At 41.3% G+C, this 15705-nt stretch overlaps 1 protein-coding gene across 4 annotated transcripts in view; it reads right to left on the bottom strand.

Moving 5' to 3' along the window:
• fermt2 (FERM domain containing kindlin 2) overlaps positions 1-13376 on the bottom strand; it is a 38625-nt gene extending 25249 nt beyond the window's left edge. For all 4 annotated transcript variants that reach the window (XM_006798550.3, XM_087832728.1, XM_087832730.1 and 1 more), the window contains exons 1-2: positions 13086-13376; positions 11787-11944 (exon numbers count right to left, since the gene is read on the bottom strand). In XM_006798550.3, the coding sequence (XP_006798613.2) occupies positions 11787-11943 (157 nt within the window). In that variant the 5' untranslated portion in view covers position 11944; positions 13086-13376. The remainder of the gene's footprint in view (positions 1-11786; positions 11945-13085) is intronic.
• Between the last annotated feature and the right edge of the window lie 2329 nt (positions 13377-15705).

Genomic DNA, 15705 nt, shown 5'->3' with positions numbered 1-15705 from the left:
TCAGTCAAACAGTTTGGTGCCACCATGGTGGGCTTTTGTTTCCATGTGCTGCTGTTGTTTTCCACGACCTTTACATACAGGCATCTATACACACTGTTGACACACTCCTGCGGACTCTTCCTAAAAGCTGAATGAATGGGATTAGTGGGTGAGGAAGTGAAACAACAGATTGTCTCTCCTTAGACCAAGGAAGCAAGACTGCTGAGATGCGAGTAAAGCAAACTGGGCTGAGGAAAGGATTACAAGAGATGGGGAGCACAAGTTTAAGGAAAAGAGTGGCCACCAGCATGTCAATGCAGATGGCATTGTGAAAGCCTAGGGCTCTGTGAATTCTCCTGGGGAGGGGTTGTTTGTCAGGCTGTTGGCTTTTATACTGTTTACTCCAGTGGGCAAACACTTGGTACTTGAGTGAAAACATTCCAGGCTTTCTGAAGCCCTGTGAGAGTTGCTTTAGCAGCATGGGGTCTAGCTGTCATCAAGCAGTTCTGATGCCTCAGCTGTGCAGATAACAACTTCATATGCTACCTTTAGAGAAACTGCTCCCTTAAGTCTTCTACAGCTATTAAAGGCTGAAATAATGAGAGGGAGCACAGAGAGAAAATCTGAAAATAATCCTGAATGTATTTTCATAACTCTGCTCACAGTTTTTCCTCTTTCAACCTTGTAATTTCTGGTGTCTGGGAGCCCTGCAGAACAACTAGCATTAACGTTTGGCACTCAGGTCTTCACCACAGACCACATTCTATAGAAATGTCCTTATACTCGGCATGCATGACCACCATACAATCTGTGGCAAGACATGAGTGCATGTTTTGGCTGGTCTCAGCTACCCTCAAGAAGCTCTCTACGGCCCCTGCTTCTGTTTCTTTGTTGCCATCTTCTGCCAAAACCTTCCTGGACACGACTTTACAGTCTCGTTGCTTATATCTTTACGCAGTGGGTCGATGTGTCGTGATTGGATAAGGGCAGCTCGGGCAGGCCTCCATTGGACTCTTAAAGCTGTAACATGGTAACTCAATCCACAGATAGAGGGAGGGCCAATGGCATCTACCAGCTAAAAATGCAGTCTGCCAAGCCTGACGTAATACAGCAGCCAGAGGAATGGGGGGCCTAAGTAATTGGCTGCATTAAATGTGGACCCACAGCCCCTTAACAGAATGATGTGTGTGTGTGTGTGTGCGTGCGCATGTGTACAGCTTGAATGACATGAGGAGGGGAAAGGGAATGGGAAAACCATGTTTTATGACCTCTGCAGGATGTGAAAGATGATACAGAGTATGTGTGAGGAGGTGTGGGTATTAGTCTAGGGGAGGGTGGTCTTCTTATGCATGCACTAACTACATTAGCTCCCTGTGTTATGCGCGTGTTCATGATTTAACAAGCGAAATTAATTCATAAATTGTGCCCAACCGACTTCTTTCCCTATTCGCCACCCTTACTGCCGCAGCTTTCAACCAAGACCACTTCCTCTGCTTTGTGCACCAGATACCACAACCAGAATTACTGGTTTAAAAAAAAGAAAAGAAAAGAAAAGAAAAGAAAGAAGAGGACGGGTTAATAATGCCATTGTTTTAGGAGGCATTTAGCAAAAAAGACAACAGACAGACAATGCTAAAATTGTGCTCTATAGGGCTTGAACTGCCACTCCCTTCTACATCCTGCCTCTTCATCCATTTTCTTTTAGTCAGCATCGGTGCAGTTTATATTAAGTGACTGTGTGTAGAGGGCCCGTCTGTGAGGGGGAGAGGACGGGACAACAGAGAAAAGCATGAGAAAAAGGGAATGAGAGAAAGGTCATGGAAAGGAGGAGTGGAGGAGGATGAGCAGAGGATGGGGAGGAGCTCTGTCTAGGGACACAATGTGAGAGGACAAGTGATAGGAAGCATCAGGAAGAGGAATTTCAAAATGAAGGTCTATCTGTGAAAACACTAAATATACAGAAACATCTTCGATTGTCCTCATGCCTCCAAAAACCAAAACATTCATGTTTGCATCTGTTGCAGAACAATGTCATAAGCTCATAAATAAATCTTATCTGATCAATGGAAATCAATTCTCACTTGGAATAATGCTTCTATATTTCTAAAATGTACAGAATGATGACAAAACAACCACCAGTTCTGCAATCATGTAACCATGTTTTCAGCTAACAGTTATATTTATTTTCTGAATTAATCAGCTAGCCTTTAAAATGTCTCTCTCGGTTTCTTGAAGCTCAACCTGAAACGATGAAACTGCCAATTTTCTTCCATTAACAAACCAATTTACCAACAAATAAGACTGAAAAGAGCAGGAAAGGCCCACAAAGGACGGAATTTTAAAAACCTAAATGATCTGAAAATAGCTGATTATTTTTCTATTGATCACTAGATGAACAACCAATTAACTAATTGTTGCAGCTCTACAGTAGATGGGACGCCAACAACAACAACAAAAAAACCACACAAGTCATTCTTAGATGTGGTCTCTGTGGACTCAGTGACTCATGCCCTCTCTTTATTGGGTTTCAACCAGCACAGTGACAGTCAGCTGTTGCCTAAAGCAAAATCCAGGCTCATTTCTAGCTTCACTGATGGAGATGATTTAAGAGAAGACATGGTTACAGCTCTAGACTATTTCTTGTGTTAGCAAAGAACAAAATGATTGTGGCTATCACAACAAATCTGTTAGCTGTCAGTGATATCCAAAGCCACGCAGTGCAAGATTGTATCTTTTTTTGAAGCTGCTGATAAAAATTAGCTCGGTCATGCCGTTTCCTTGGTGACTTTTGGCTGACGCCACGGGGAAGTGGTGCAGGGTGACAATTTGTTTTCATACACAACAAAGACACAGTGCAGCAGGTTCGTCAGCCTTATATCTCACACACACACACACACACTTTATCCTCCTGTACAAAGAGAAAGCCCTTCTAAATATATTCCACATCTAAAGCAGGGTGAAGGTTGGTATTGGCAAGCAAAGATACAGCCAACAACTGCAATGCACTAAAATAGAGTTACAGCCAATGGCTTTTAGGTTCTTTGTAGGTTGTGCGGTCACGCTGGATAGCATCAACATCAGATAGCCAACATGTGCACAGCAGGTTAAAAAGAGAGGTGATGACAGTATCTGTATGCAGGGCATCAGACAAAGTCACGGTGGATTGTATTTAAAGATCAAAGCGATATAATGAATTCAGCAGCTTGTGCTAAAGACAATGTATGGAGTTGTAAACAGTGTTAATCACTACACATCAGAAGACAGCCACACGATGCACATGTTCCATGTGATACACAATTAAGAAAAGTGTAAAGTTAATAAGACAAACATGCAGTGTTAATCCCTTTGCTATTCACAAAGCAACACTGTTAAAACTGCAGTGCTTTCTATTGACAGGCTAAGTTAAATTAGCTGAGATTACTTCAGCCTCTTGTTATGTAACACAGAATTCTTCCAATACCTCAAACATGCCTTTTATCAAAGGAAAGAAATATGCAATACACACAGTGCCCAAAAACCATTTAAGTGCATTCTGACGTATTTTGGAATTTATTAATCCCCCCAACACACACACACACCCAGCCTAGAAGACTCCTATTTACACAACAACACTCGAAACTATACCATTACTGACGTCATCTTCATGATGGTTTCACCACGCCTTTAAAGGTCTTTAGTCTTTTGTCTTCCCACCTACATCACATGCTACGAACTACATCTTTTCAAGCATAAACAGGCCCTCTGGGTTTTCACATTAGGCATATATATATACTTGAACGCTTGTGTACAAGGTACAGAGGTAATCTGGTTGGTTGTTTGGTCAACAGCCTTTCATTCAACCAAAATCGCTAGACAATAACAAGTTTTACTTTAAAAAGGAGGAAAATGACCACAACAGTGGCCTTTAAGAACTGGTCTGTAATCACCGAAGGAAAAAGATCTACCCTGCATTTTCATGGCTGCTAGATTTATTAAGGTTTACATTTACTGAACTCTTTTTTATTGTTGGCTTAAAGTTTAACTGGAAGTGACACTGTCTAAAAGAACAGTACAGTAACTTGTCTCTGTTAACATGTTTTACCAGTGTTGGTGCAGAACACTTTGGACTTTCCATCTATCCATGGAAACTTACCCCACTTAGGGTCGTGGGTGTGAACACATCACAGTAATAATACTTTTATAATGAAACAGCCACAGATTCATGAGCCCCAGCATTTGTCAGCAGCAGCTACAACCAGACCAAGCTGGTCTCTCCTGCAAACAGGAAACTGGCCGCGTCTGTTGTTATGATTTCAGTTAAAAATAACAAGTTCAAATAAGATTTCAGATACGATTTCAGCCAAGATAGTTTTTTTGCTTCAGTTAACCTTTGACTATATATAGACATGAATAGCACACCCAAGTAGTTACTCCTATTGTACTTCTTTGAAGTACACTGCCTGCAGCGTGTGTGAACCATTACACAATCTATAGAAAAGACCCCAGAGTAGCATATAATTGGCAGGCATCACGGTCAGGTCTACTGATGGGAAGGATGGTGGTTCAATACCTGGCTTCTCCAACCTTCAAGTTGAAGAATCCTTGGGCGATATTGAGCCACGAGTTGCCTCCAATGAAATAAAAGTGTGTGAATGTTAAGCAGCAATTATACTATCTGTGTCTGTAATCTTTAGGATCGACTCAGGTCCCAGAGACGTAAATTTTGTCATCAGACAGTCCTTGCGGATGTCTGTGTGCCTGCCTGTTTTCTGTGACCACACCAACTCGTCCATGTAGAATTTACATTAGAATACACAAACTACGCATGTGCCCCAGGCAGTGGTCTTCAAGCGTACAACGCCTAGATTAGACTCCACTGCAGATGCAATAACAACAATGATCAAGTAGTCATTGCTGTTATACTTCTTTGACGTGCACCTGAGGTCCTCCACCTGGTGAGAATGCGTAGTTGGAGCATTGTAATGTAAATTTTCTGCGAACGAGTCATGGTCACATTAAAGTCTGCATAAACCCCAGCTCGTTGATGTCAAAATTTATGCCACTGGGAACAAAGTGGACCCTAGCAGACTCCCGGATTTGGAAAGTATAATTCCTGTTTACCCACATGGCTACTCGTCTGTCGTGTATCTAGATGTCTATCGCTGCAATGCAGTAAAACCTAGGCTTTAGGTTAAAAGTGCTTAGGCATATAGGAAAAAAGCACTTGCATGAATGTGTAAATGGGTGAATTTCACTTAGAAAAGTGCCACGTAAGTAGCCCATTTAATATTACCCCTCGTGCTCACTGCCTAATGATGAAATTTAGGTCACTCAGAAACCAAGCAGACCCTAGTGCACTCGCTGACACATGAAGTGAAATCAAGGCCTTACAGCTTTACATCCCAGTCTCATCTCAGCAACTTACAACTCTGCAGGACAAGACAATATGGAGGCCTACATGTAAGATGGTAGTGTAAGAGCTGCTGAACTTGGCTTTTATAACACTGAATGAGATATCCTAACATGAAATTTAGGAGCATCCAAACTGATAGGAGTAAAAAGGGTGCAACAGCGCTGGCTTTGATACATTAAGAAAGGCCAGAGGGCTATTAAAGGAAAACTCCTTAGAGACAGATAGTTTGTATCCATTTGTGTCATAATCCAAACACAGCAAAACAGTGAGGGTACTCCTTCTCCACCCTAACACAGCTTTATGCAATTAAGTGTTCAGGGACCTGGTGGAATAATGACATTACAAAATAACTCTGGGACTAAGATCAATGGAACAGATACACAATACTCATTTGTCCTCCATGTATGAAACCTACCAGACGTGCCTTCAGGACTGTGATAAGCTGGCCCGCTGATGCCCTTGTGATTTGGATGGCAAAAAACTATATTGCAACATCCTGAGAAATTCTCAGGAGAACAAACATACCAAAGTGAAAGTTCTAAATACTGGAGGCAGCTAAGAAACTCTTATTTCAAATGATTTGATCACTGAAACAAAACTTTTCTCTATGAATGGGAGAGCAGAGGGGAAAAAAGAGGTGGGGACAGCTTTAAAATGAATGAATGTGGGCTGAGAAGCAGAACAAAAACTCCAGATCAGTTTACTCCATTGACACACAGGTGTGTGGTGTTACAACAACAATGTGGAGCGCTAACATTTCCTTCCACTGGATCCTTTGTGCTGTTTGTACTACAGAAAGGTCGAGGGGGGGGGAGCAAAAAAAACCTGGCATCAGTGTTGCAAAGGAGCCAATAATATTTTTGTCCGTTTCCGTTTGGCATGTTTCAGATGCCAAACATAATTAATTAAATCACCCATAACAAACAGCAGTCCTTTCATACAAGTGCTTACAGAGAGAAGGCAATGGAAAACAATGATATTAAAATCCAACTGGATAATGGTGCACTTTTCAAATCTACATTTGTAAAGGGGATCAGATTACCAGCCATTTTCAGTGGGTAAATCATAATCTTGATAGCATTAAATGAATCATTATTAAATTAATCCACTAATAGCTCAAGCTCTAAACCTAGCACTCATGAGATTCTGGTTGCATCAACTTCAGCTGTATACTCAGCAGAATATTAAAAGGAAAAAAGAAAAACAGAAGTAGCTCAGCAGACCTAATTGGGCTACCAAACACTTCTATATATGGCCAACACAGAGTATGTATAGAATTATACTGACCAATAGCCAGCATATGATCACATCTGCAAGTCTAAGTACAGAGCAACACAATCACAGCATCTTACTGGTGAAACAGGAAAGCTCTGGCCTGGGCAGGACCACCACTTAGGATAACTACTTCCTGCCAGAGAGATTAGACAGTAAGATGAACACACAGCCTGCCAGGCCATTTCTCACTTCATGAGGGCAGACCTTTCGAAAGGCTCCACAGCCACAATCAATGAGTCTCATTAAGTATAGCAATTTGTTTAAACTGTGTGTCGGGTCACGATGATAGAAAACAGAACACAGGTGGTTATAACCACCTATCAGTGTTGTCCTTTGTGTACTGTAATAAAAGTAAAAGATGTGAGAGATGTGTTCGCTGTCCTTGGGAAAGCTATAACTGATATTGCAGACCCATCTCTCTCTCCTCAGCCCAAGGCGAGGATGCAAGGCACACAGACAGGAGAAGGTGCATTTAAAAAAGAAAAACCATAGCGGAAGGTCAACATCCTGTGCTAAACGGCAGCTGTTTCCCAATGAAACCTGGACACCACCGTCCTAAACCAGGGCCGTCTGGTCACCACAACCTGCAGCAGCGGCAAGATCAGTTTTATTAAAGACACCAAAGTTACATAGCTGAGCAAGTAAAGTATTATCTTGAAAACCAAATTTGCTCAATGCAAACATTACAGTCACTTGCAAATCATTCCTAATTCAACACTTAACAAAAAAAAAAAAAAGAATATGGTGATCATCACAAATGCATTGAGGACATGCAGCAAAGGTTTTCTGTGGTGGGTTTGTGGTGAGGGATCCAAAAACTGCAGGTCACTCACTGGAAACAATCACATTAACTATCAGAAATACGCAAGCTCTATTTTTGTAACACTTAACAGTCAGTGTAAATGAACAAACCTGAGTCAGAAACCACAAGAAAATAAGCACAGTGTACCTCCGTGTTTGCTATTGATTATTAAGCTTTGCTACGCCGGAGAAGTGGATGGTTTCGAATATTCAGACACAATAATCAAAATATATTTGAAAAAAGTGGAACAGAGAAAAGAGGGTGAAGTCAGAGCGAAACATGGAGAAAGGAAAAGACGGAAACAGAGCAGTAGGTGGTTGAAGCAGGCAGCAAAGACTCCAGCAATGACGGCAGCGACCAGAGCAGCATGCCAAACCTTTGGAGTCATTTCCTGCTTCGTCGAAGACTTTTATGGAATTTTAGCAGCGTAGCTAACGTCACAATGAGGACAGACAGCAACAGGAGAGACAGTTCAGGCCTTCTTTACTCTATACAACTTCCTCTCCCTCGCTTTCTACTCTAATTTCTTCTTCTTTGCAGGAAAAAAATATAGTTTCATCATAAAATATGTATATATATTTATTTATTTTGAAAAGGTACTTTATTATGAGGCCACTTCACACATAATCTATTCATATTAAAAGCCTGTACACGCACATGACCATTCACTAGGTATACTGGGTGTATGCCAGTGTAAATAAAAAAAAGAAGGTTGGTTGCTTGTAGAAAATACTGGCAAAAAAGTAAAACCAGAGACTGTCTAACACGGAAGGCAGAAAACACAGTGGTTCCTGACAAACAAACTGCAACATTCAGTGACATATTAGTAAGGAATACCCAATAAACACACAAAAAAAGGATTATATCAAGAGGTTTGTCAGCCTCACTGCACTGGTTGGCTTTGGTTCTTATCAATGACAAAAACCTATCAGAAAGATAATGTTGGTCTCTGTCTGTGTCAGTGTTTACAAAAATCCCATTGCCCATTGACACTAAAACGCAATCCCACAACTTTCAGACTAGAACGGGGTCAGCAGGATTTTAAGGGGTGTTTAGGGGTCAGAAAATGCCAGAGCAGTGTGGCTACTAGCCAAAAGGCTTGATGTTTTCAGACAAAAAAGCATTACTGTAGATGTACCCGTAACAGAGCCAGGACAACCAGGACACGTCCACAAAAGTCTGACAAAGAGCAGGTGTGCTTAAAACATTTACAACCCTTGAGATGCAATAAACAAGTAAAATTGTTGGTCTGCAGGATGCAAGCTATTGATTTTTTCATGCGTTGACCCATTCTTGATCCATTTTTGGACTTGTTTGTATATTTTGCCATCCACTAAAGTGCCTGCAAAAACCTTTGCAACCTTTATGTATATGTGTGCAGTATAAGCTACTCATTCTGAGACTTTATTTGTCAGCTGTCTCTATAGAAATCAGGAATTCATTGTCTTTACTAAATGGCTTCTTCACTGTAAGTATGGACACAAAATACCTTTGCCACTTCTGATAAAACATTAATCGATTATGCACTTTACCCCAGTTTACCCAAACTAAAAGCTGCACAACTTCCTAATGTTGTTTGTACAATACTTGTTTTGCCTCCTAAATGGCGCAGAATTGCCTTTTAGAGAGGAGTGCAGCACTTTTAGAAAACATCAACAAAGTCAGAGAAAGCACCAATGATTGAGCACAATGGCAGGATGAAAGGATTAGATATAGGATAAGAGCAAGGGACGAGGGGTTGGTTAATCAGCTGGCTTTAAATACTGCTCTCCTGGAGTTTTGCAGGGAAATGGAAGCAGTGTCCGCTGCTGTGATCAATAGTGGAGTGCCTTCCTGGCATTTGTCTATTTAATCCATTATCGAAGGCCATCTGAGCCTGCACTGTGGATGGGAGACCTGCAGCACAGAGGAAGGGTTGAATGATGAAAGCAGGATGCATGCGGTTGACACACACCCACCAACCCACACAACCATACTCGCATGGACAAATACTACTAATAGGAACAAATGTATAGCCTGTTGTTCTTTGCATAACAGGCAGACAACACACACAAACACGCTCATAAAACTATTATACGTACTGCGTGTTCAAATATACCCTATCACAGATATTAACAAATGGTGCTGACAGCAAACAAAACGGTGCTGTCATCATTGTGGAAAGCAGCTGAAAAAACAGCTGAGGTGGTTCCTTCTTTTTAAAACGCAAAAGACCAAAATACGAAAAGAGGAGGGAGTGTAGCGCTTTTTTCAATGTGAGACAGAGGCCTTGCTTGCTAACACTTTTACACCTGTGTTCTTTCTCAAAGCACCATGTGAGAAATGCTATCTATGTATAACCACTACGACCAAGCCACCAGCAAATCCAACAGCGAGTACCCGACGACACTTGAAGGGTGTTTAGTGTGCAGCACTCTCACTACCGAGAGCTGCGAGATATGGAAACAGGTTACTGAAAACATCTTGCTTTTCCTTTCCCCCAAACTCAGAATGTAATTTGAAAAAACAATTCATATTGTACACCAACACAGTAACAAAACGTCAACTAAGATAAGAAGTGCGTGTTCAAAGCAGCCAAAATTCTGTGTGACAATAATAGTGCATGCTGTCCTGCAAAGTGCAGTCATGTGGATAACTTATACTGTCTATTGGTTAATGATTACAGTGGAAAACAAACTCATGTTTAGGGATAGAAGAAAGTCCCAACAGTCTCCATAAACATGTTAGAAAGCACAAAAACATCAAACCATCAGAAAGCAATGTAATGCCACTACACAAGCTCTGCTCTACCTTGAAGTATACTTGAGTAAGCCAAATTACCTGCAGAAAGGTTGCTTGCAACATGACAGTATGGAAAAGATTCCAATATATTTTATGAATGTAAACAAGGCTGGAGCTACAGCACCTTTTTATTGTTTGATGGGATGTGACAAAGGCACAAACAAATATGTGAACCCACGTCCTCCTATTTTACAGCCAACATTAAGCTTAACAAATCAAAACTATTTTCAGTTGTGGACGTGAAGACCTCAAGTCACTGGATTCCTTAGGAGATTAGAAGAATAAAAGAATAAGTCATCAATGACAACATCCTTACGAACAGGAAAACAGAAATTAGAGATGGTGAAAACAAAAGATAGACAATCAGCCTTGATGCTGCCTTCGATACATGATGATTTAACTGTAATAAAACTGGTCTAACCTAAAACCTTTTATGTTATGATATAAACCTATCATATCCCATGTATGAAACGTAATGACGCACAAACACCAACAAATGTTTGATGTCCTTTCCGTATACTACATGGCCAAGAAGGTGAAGAAAAGTTAACTCAGAGAAAGCGACACAGCCATGCCTTGAGTCGAGTCGGAGCAGAAAGACCAATGAATTCATCTCGTCCCACGCTCGTCGGCAACACTTCCCTCTCCTAGCAGAGATGCCACTCTGCACAGTCGACCACAGCGAACAAAGACCTCAATTATGTGGAGCTCTAACAGGAGAGCTAAAAACAGTACCATGGGCAGGGAATAAAACCTTGGAGCGCTGCAGGAATTCTGAGCATTCAAGCGCCGTCAACACACAACAAACTGTCACTCCCAAATGGCACTGCAACCACCACCACCGCTACTGACCTTTCTGCAGACTGCATGAAACAGGGCTGTGTTCAAGTGGCTGGAACAGAAGACTCTTATGCTTACTTTCACCCAAACTTGTCAAGTGCATAACTGCAGCTACACAACAGTGCATGAAAGAGTGGGGGGAGGGAAACAATGTATGGTTCATTTTATACCTTGGGTTACTGACCCATATATGCTGCAGGGTAACAAAGAGCAACATTAAGCCCCGTTTGAGCTGGTTGCAAGCAACTTTTATTCTCATTAAGCAATTTGCACAGGCAAACCAACAGGCTGCCCTTTATTTTCAAAAACAATAGCAAACTGTGTCCAGACTCTAAATGATCCCCTTCCTCTGACTTTCATTCTGATTCCTAAATCCATACTTTTAAGCTGTTTTAGACTTTGCCCATATAGAGTTTGTGCTTTCACAAGAAGAGCTGTGTTTCTGTGTGGACGCTCACATCTAATTTGAAGAGAAGTAGTATTTACTGCCCAGCAAACATGAACAGATAACACAAATCAGCCACATGTCAGAAATTCACCAGTGGCAGGATGACACAAGGAAAGGTTTATTACAACGGGAATACATCTAATTATATATCTGCTGATTGACTGTGGATTGCTTTCTTGTGTTAAGACCACGCTGTGCCTGTTTATTACACTTTAGATTAGCTGATTAAAATAGTCACAACCACTCCAGCAAGCAGCACACTCGCATACCTAACTTCTCCACCAGTTTGAGCATGACTCCACCGATGTGGATTTCCCCAGTGACCCTCAGCGACACGTCCCTGTAGAGGTCGGTGACATGAATCTTCAACTCCCACGTCCCGTCGGCATAGCAGCCATCGGGCATCCGGATCCCATCCAGCGCCATCCTGCCAAACAGAGCCAAAGTTTGAGGGACTGAAAGAGAGAGGGGGGCAAAGGTCTTATCTAACCTTTGTCACGCTGATGTGAAGAGAAGATTTTGGCCACTGTAAGTAAATGCATGTGTTGCAACCCCCAATGCATGCTTTCAAGACCTTGAGCCTGTTAGATGCTTCAAACAGAAGGCTGATTTCCTTAACATGGGTACATTTACTTTAGTAGTTTACTAAAAACATGTTACTTGCTCAGTTCTTGAAAGCACAAACCTCCTGTGCTTTCAATTATGACATTATCATGTCATTAGGGTGAACAACACAGGCATTTACAAGGGACAGGGGGTATTTTGAGATACAATTGGTGCCCATTGTGGGGAAATCCAGGATACAGTGTTTCCAGTGGAGTGTGCAAGGTCACTGTGGGAAGTGTTACCTTCTGTGATTAAAGAGTTTACCGATTGCCACAAACATCTGAATGTTGGTATAATAGTTAACCCCCATTCAGCCACTTTTTAATTACTTCTTATGGCAAAGCTGTAGTTCTGACAGTTGTGGTGAACATTTGACCCTTGGAGAATGATTAAGTGAAGCAGGACGGAATTAACCGTTTTTCCATCGCGCCACATCTCTCGCTGGGAAGAAGACGAGCTCTGCTGTTGGAGGACCGCCAAAAAGTTACAGTATAGCCAATTTATCATTCCTTAATCGGAGAGTGTCCGACAGATCAAAACAGCCGTCCAATCAATAAAAAAACAGAACAAAGGCTATAGTCCCGAGGCTACAAGTTAACCAGAGACCTTTGGCAGCGGTTATTTCCACAAAAGTGCCGGTTCACCTGTTAAAAATAACGGTAAAAGCAGCCTTACAAATAGGCAGAGAGAGGGGGAAATTATGTAAGCAGAGCTCGTACAACAAACTACCCGGCCCCGTGTTGCACATTCACCGAGTCGGTCCGTAAAGCGGTACGTTCAGAAGAAAGTGTTTCTAAAAGCAGACAAGCCTCTTAAATTAGCCGGAAAAGTTATTAATATTGAACGTTTTATTGAACGCAGCACAAGCTGTAGGAGGAAAAGGAAAAAGGCTTTCTTTTTATGTATTTCACAGCAGAGAACGGGCACAGCTTTGAGGTCAGCATTTAACTCTGAACACTCACCTTCACAAAGACGAAAAAACGCTGAAGCAGTCGTCTACACGGTACAGAATAAGTCCCCCGTCCTTAAATCATGTAGAAAGTCTGTAAAAAGAATAAAAAAAGAAGAAAGAAATCCCCGAAGAACTCGCTGAAGAAGTGAAGTATCCCAAACTGTTTTCCCGCAGGCTTCGGCTTAATGGAGTCCAGCCTTCCCCTTTCCTCCCTCCCTCTCTTTCCAGCAGTATAACGTCACCGTCACTTCTCCAATCCCACTTTTCCTTTCATACTGGGAGCTTTTCTGGTCGCGTACTGGTCCCTTTGTCGCCTCTCACACACGTAACACTCGAAGCTTTCAAATGATTTGTGTGCCTCTGTGTGTGTGTGAGAGAGAGTCGCCTCCCTCCCGATACTTTATGCGACGTTGTAGAAATGATAATTGGCGTGACATTTAACTATTACTTAATTAAAATGCAATAAAACAGGGTATTAAAAAAGGCAAAAATAATAGCATCAAAATGAACTTAAAAGTAAAACTGCGGTGCTGATAGATATACAAGTACTGTATACATATATATAGTACAGTATTTTAATATTTTTAGTAAATCCATGATGGAAGAAAATCGTGTGTCTATGTGATTTTCATTATGTATTTCTGCCTACTTTAAATAGCTACAGATTGGAGCCTTAAGCAACAGGAATAAAAAAAAATGTACTTCTACAAATATATCATCTTCCTTATTCTAGATCTTAAATGCAGCATATGAGACATAAAATCCAACAGAATGGCTCAGGTTTTAAAAAGCTGTCTGACAAATCTATACATTTATTTGACAATCACGCCATCTAAAAATATAAGTCATGTGTGAATGTGAGCTATATGTGCAAGCTGTTTTATTACAGCTTTGCTTTCTGGAATAAGAGATTCATCCGTTTCTGGTAGTGTTATTAAACATGCAGTTAAGACCTCAAGCTACCTTTTATGGCAATAGTGCTGCTGAGCCTTGCATCAGCATCCAGGGATCTTTGGTTCTTTAGTTATGGGAATAAGTGGACAGAATAACAGGGAATTTTGGTTTCATCACTTTTCCAATGTGTTTTTCCAAAATCCCACTTTACTGATAGCCATAAATACTGTTATTTTCTTTAAGTGAACACTATTTCAGCCAGTCGATTAATATGAAGTGTGGAAATTAGCCAAGCAATGCGGATCCCTCTGTTCTTTGCTGACACTGAAACATTTGGCTGTAAAATTTGAGCCTGTGAAGAAAATTTCCCCACAAATATTTATTTTTATCTAATAGAAAATAATATACAAGAGTATAACGCGTAAAACTCCAGACAAGAAATCTAAAAAAGAAGAAATAGTTCAGTAGTGAATAAATAATCTTAATTAGATTATCCAATTCCACATCACATTACCTTTTGTAAACTATATTTAACTGTCTCTAAACCACTAATTACACTGTATTAGAAACTAACTGAATTACAGAAGCATCACATGTTGAGTGCTGATAAATCATCAGTAACTGCAGAGAAAAGGGAACACTGGAAGCTTTTACACATGCTTTCTGTGAGGTGATCAAATGAAAACTTTGGGGGGGGGAAACAGAAAGCCAGCTATCTCCTTTCTCTACAGAGCAGCAGAACAATACTCGCTCTCCAAGTGAGATGCAGTAAAGAGCCATGAATCATCAGTGTTTCTGGCTCTGTCTTCTGATGAACTCACTGAGCTCCAATCCTCCAGCTCAGGAATCTGGGCCTTCAGACTACGGTCGGCATCAAAGCGATTTATAACCGCTCTCCTTGCAGCTCCGACCCCCTCGTCAGTGTCTGGCAGTCGACCCATTGCCTTTTATAGGCTGTGTTTTAATTGCAGAGTAAACATTTGAGTCAGCCAGATGCAGAGCAGGAGAGTCAGATGGAGAGCTGGCTTGGCTGCTGGTGATGTGGATGAGGACAGAGGAGGTAGAGTGGAGGAAGTAGAGCAGTGAAGGAGGTAAGGGTAGGAGGTAGCGGGGTGCTCAGGGATTCACATTTATTGGGTTTTTTTTGGCATTTGTGGTTGTAGATGGCTGTAGAACATTCCATTTTTCCTCAAGGGCATATAAGCGAACACAACAGAGCAGTCACGAATATATTTAAGCACATTAATACTGCCAAAAATAGCTCAACTAGGTAAGAGCAATAGATGGAAATGACTTAAGAGGAAGGGCACTGGACAGCTGGTCACTGTGGTCCTGTGTTTTTGAGTATTATCATTAGATGACCAATGACTGACCTCTTGTGGTCAAACACAGAACAACAGGGCCTTTTGTGAGTCACCTCTGATCTAACTGGTCCCATCTGTGAGCCTCGCCTTTGCAGATGTTGCTAAACTGCATTAAACTCGCCCCCAGTGGAAGCCACAACAGCTTTAATACAATGCAGGCTATTCACAATCTATAAGTCGGCTTTGTTGTTCACTTCAGGGGGCGCCTCGGAAAGAATCTGGTCTGAGTTTCAGATGAACAAACGCTTCTTTTGTCCTCAGTCTGGAAGTGAGAAATGAAAGCATCGTCCTCCTCCACAAAAAAAGTTTCAAATCTCAATATTTTCCTCCGATTATTAAAAGTAAAAAAAGAAAGAAAAAAAAGACAGTTAA

Source organism: Neolamprologus brichardi, chromosome 19, assembly GCF_056152115.1.
Source record: "Neolamprologus brichardi isolate AB-2024 chromosome 19, ASM5615211v1, whole genome shotgun sequence".
In the NCBI taxonomy this organism is placed as follows: Eukaryota; Metazoa; Chordata; class Actinopteri; order Cichliformes; family Cichlidae; genus Neolamprologus; species Neolamprologus brichardi.
Note: the sequence above shows the minus strand (reverse complement) of the source record. Positions and strands in the feature narration are given on the sequence as shown.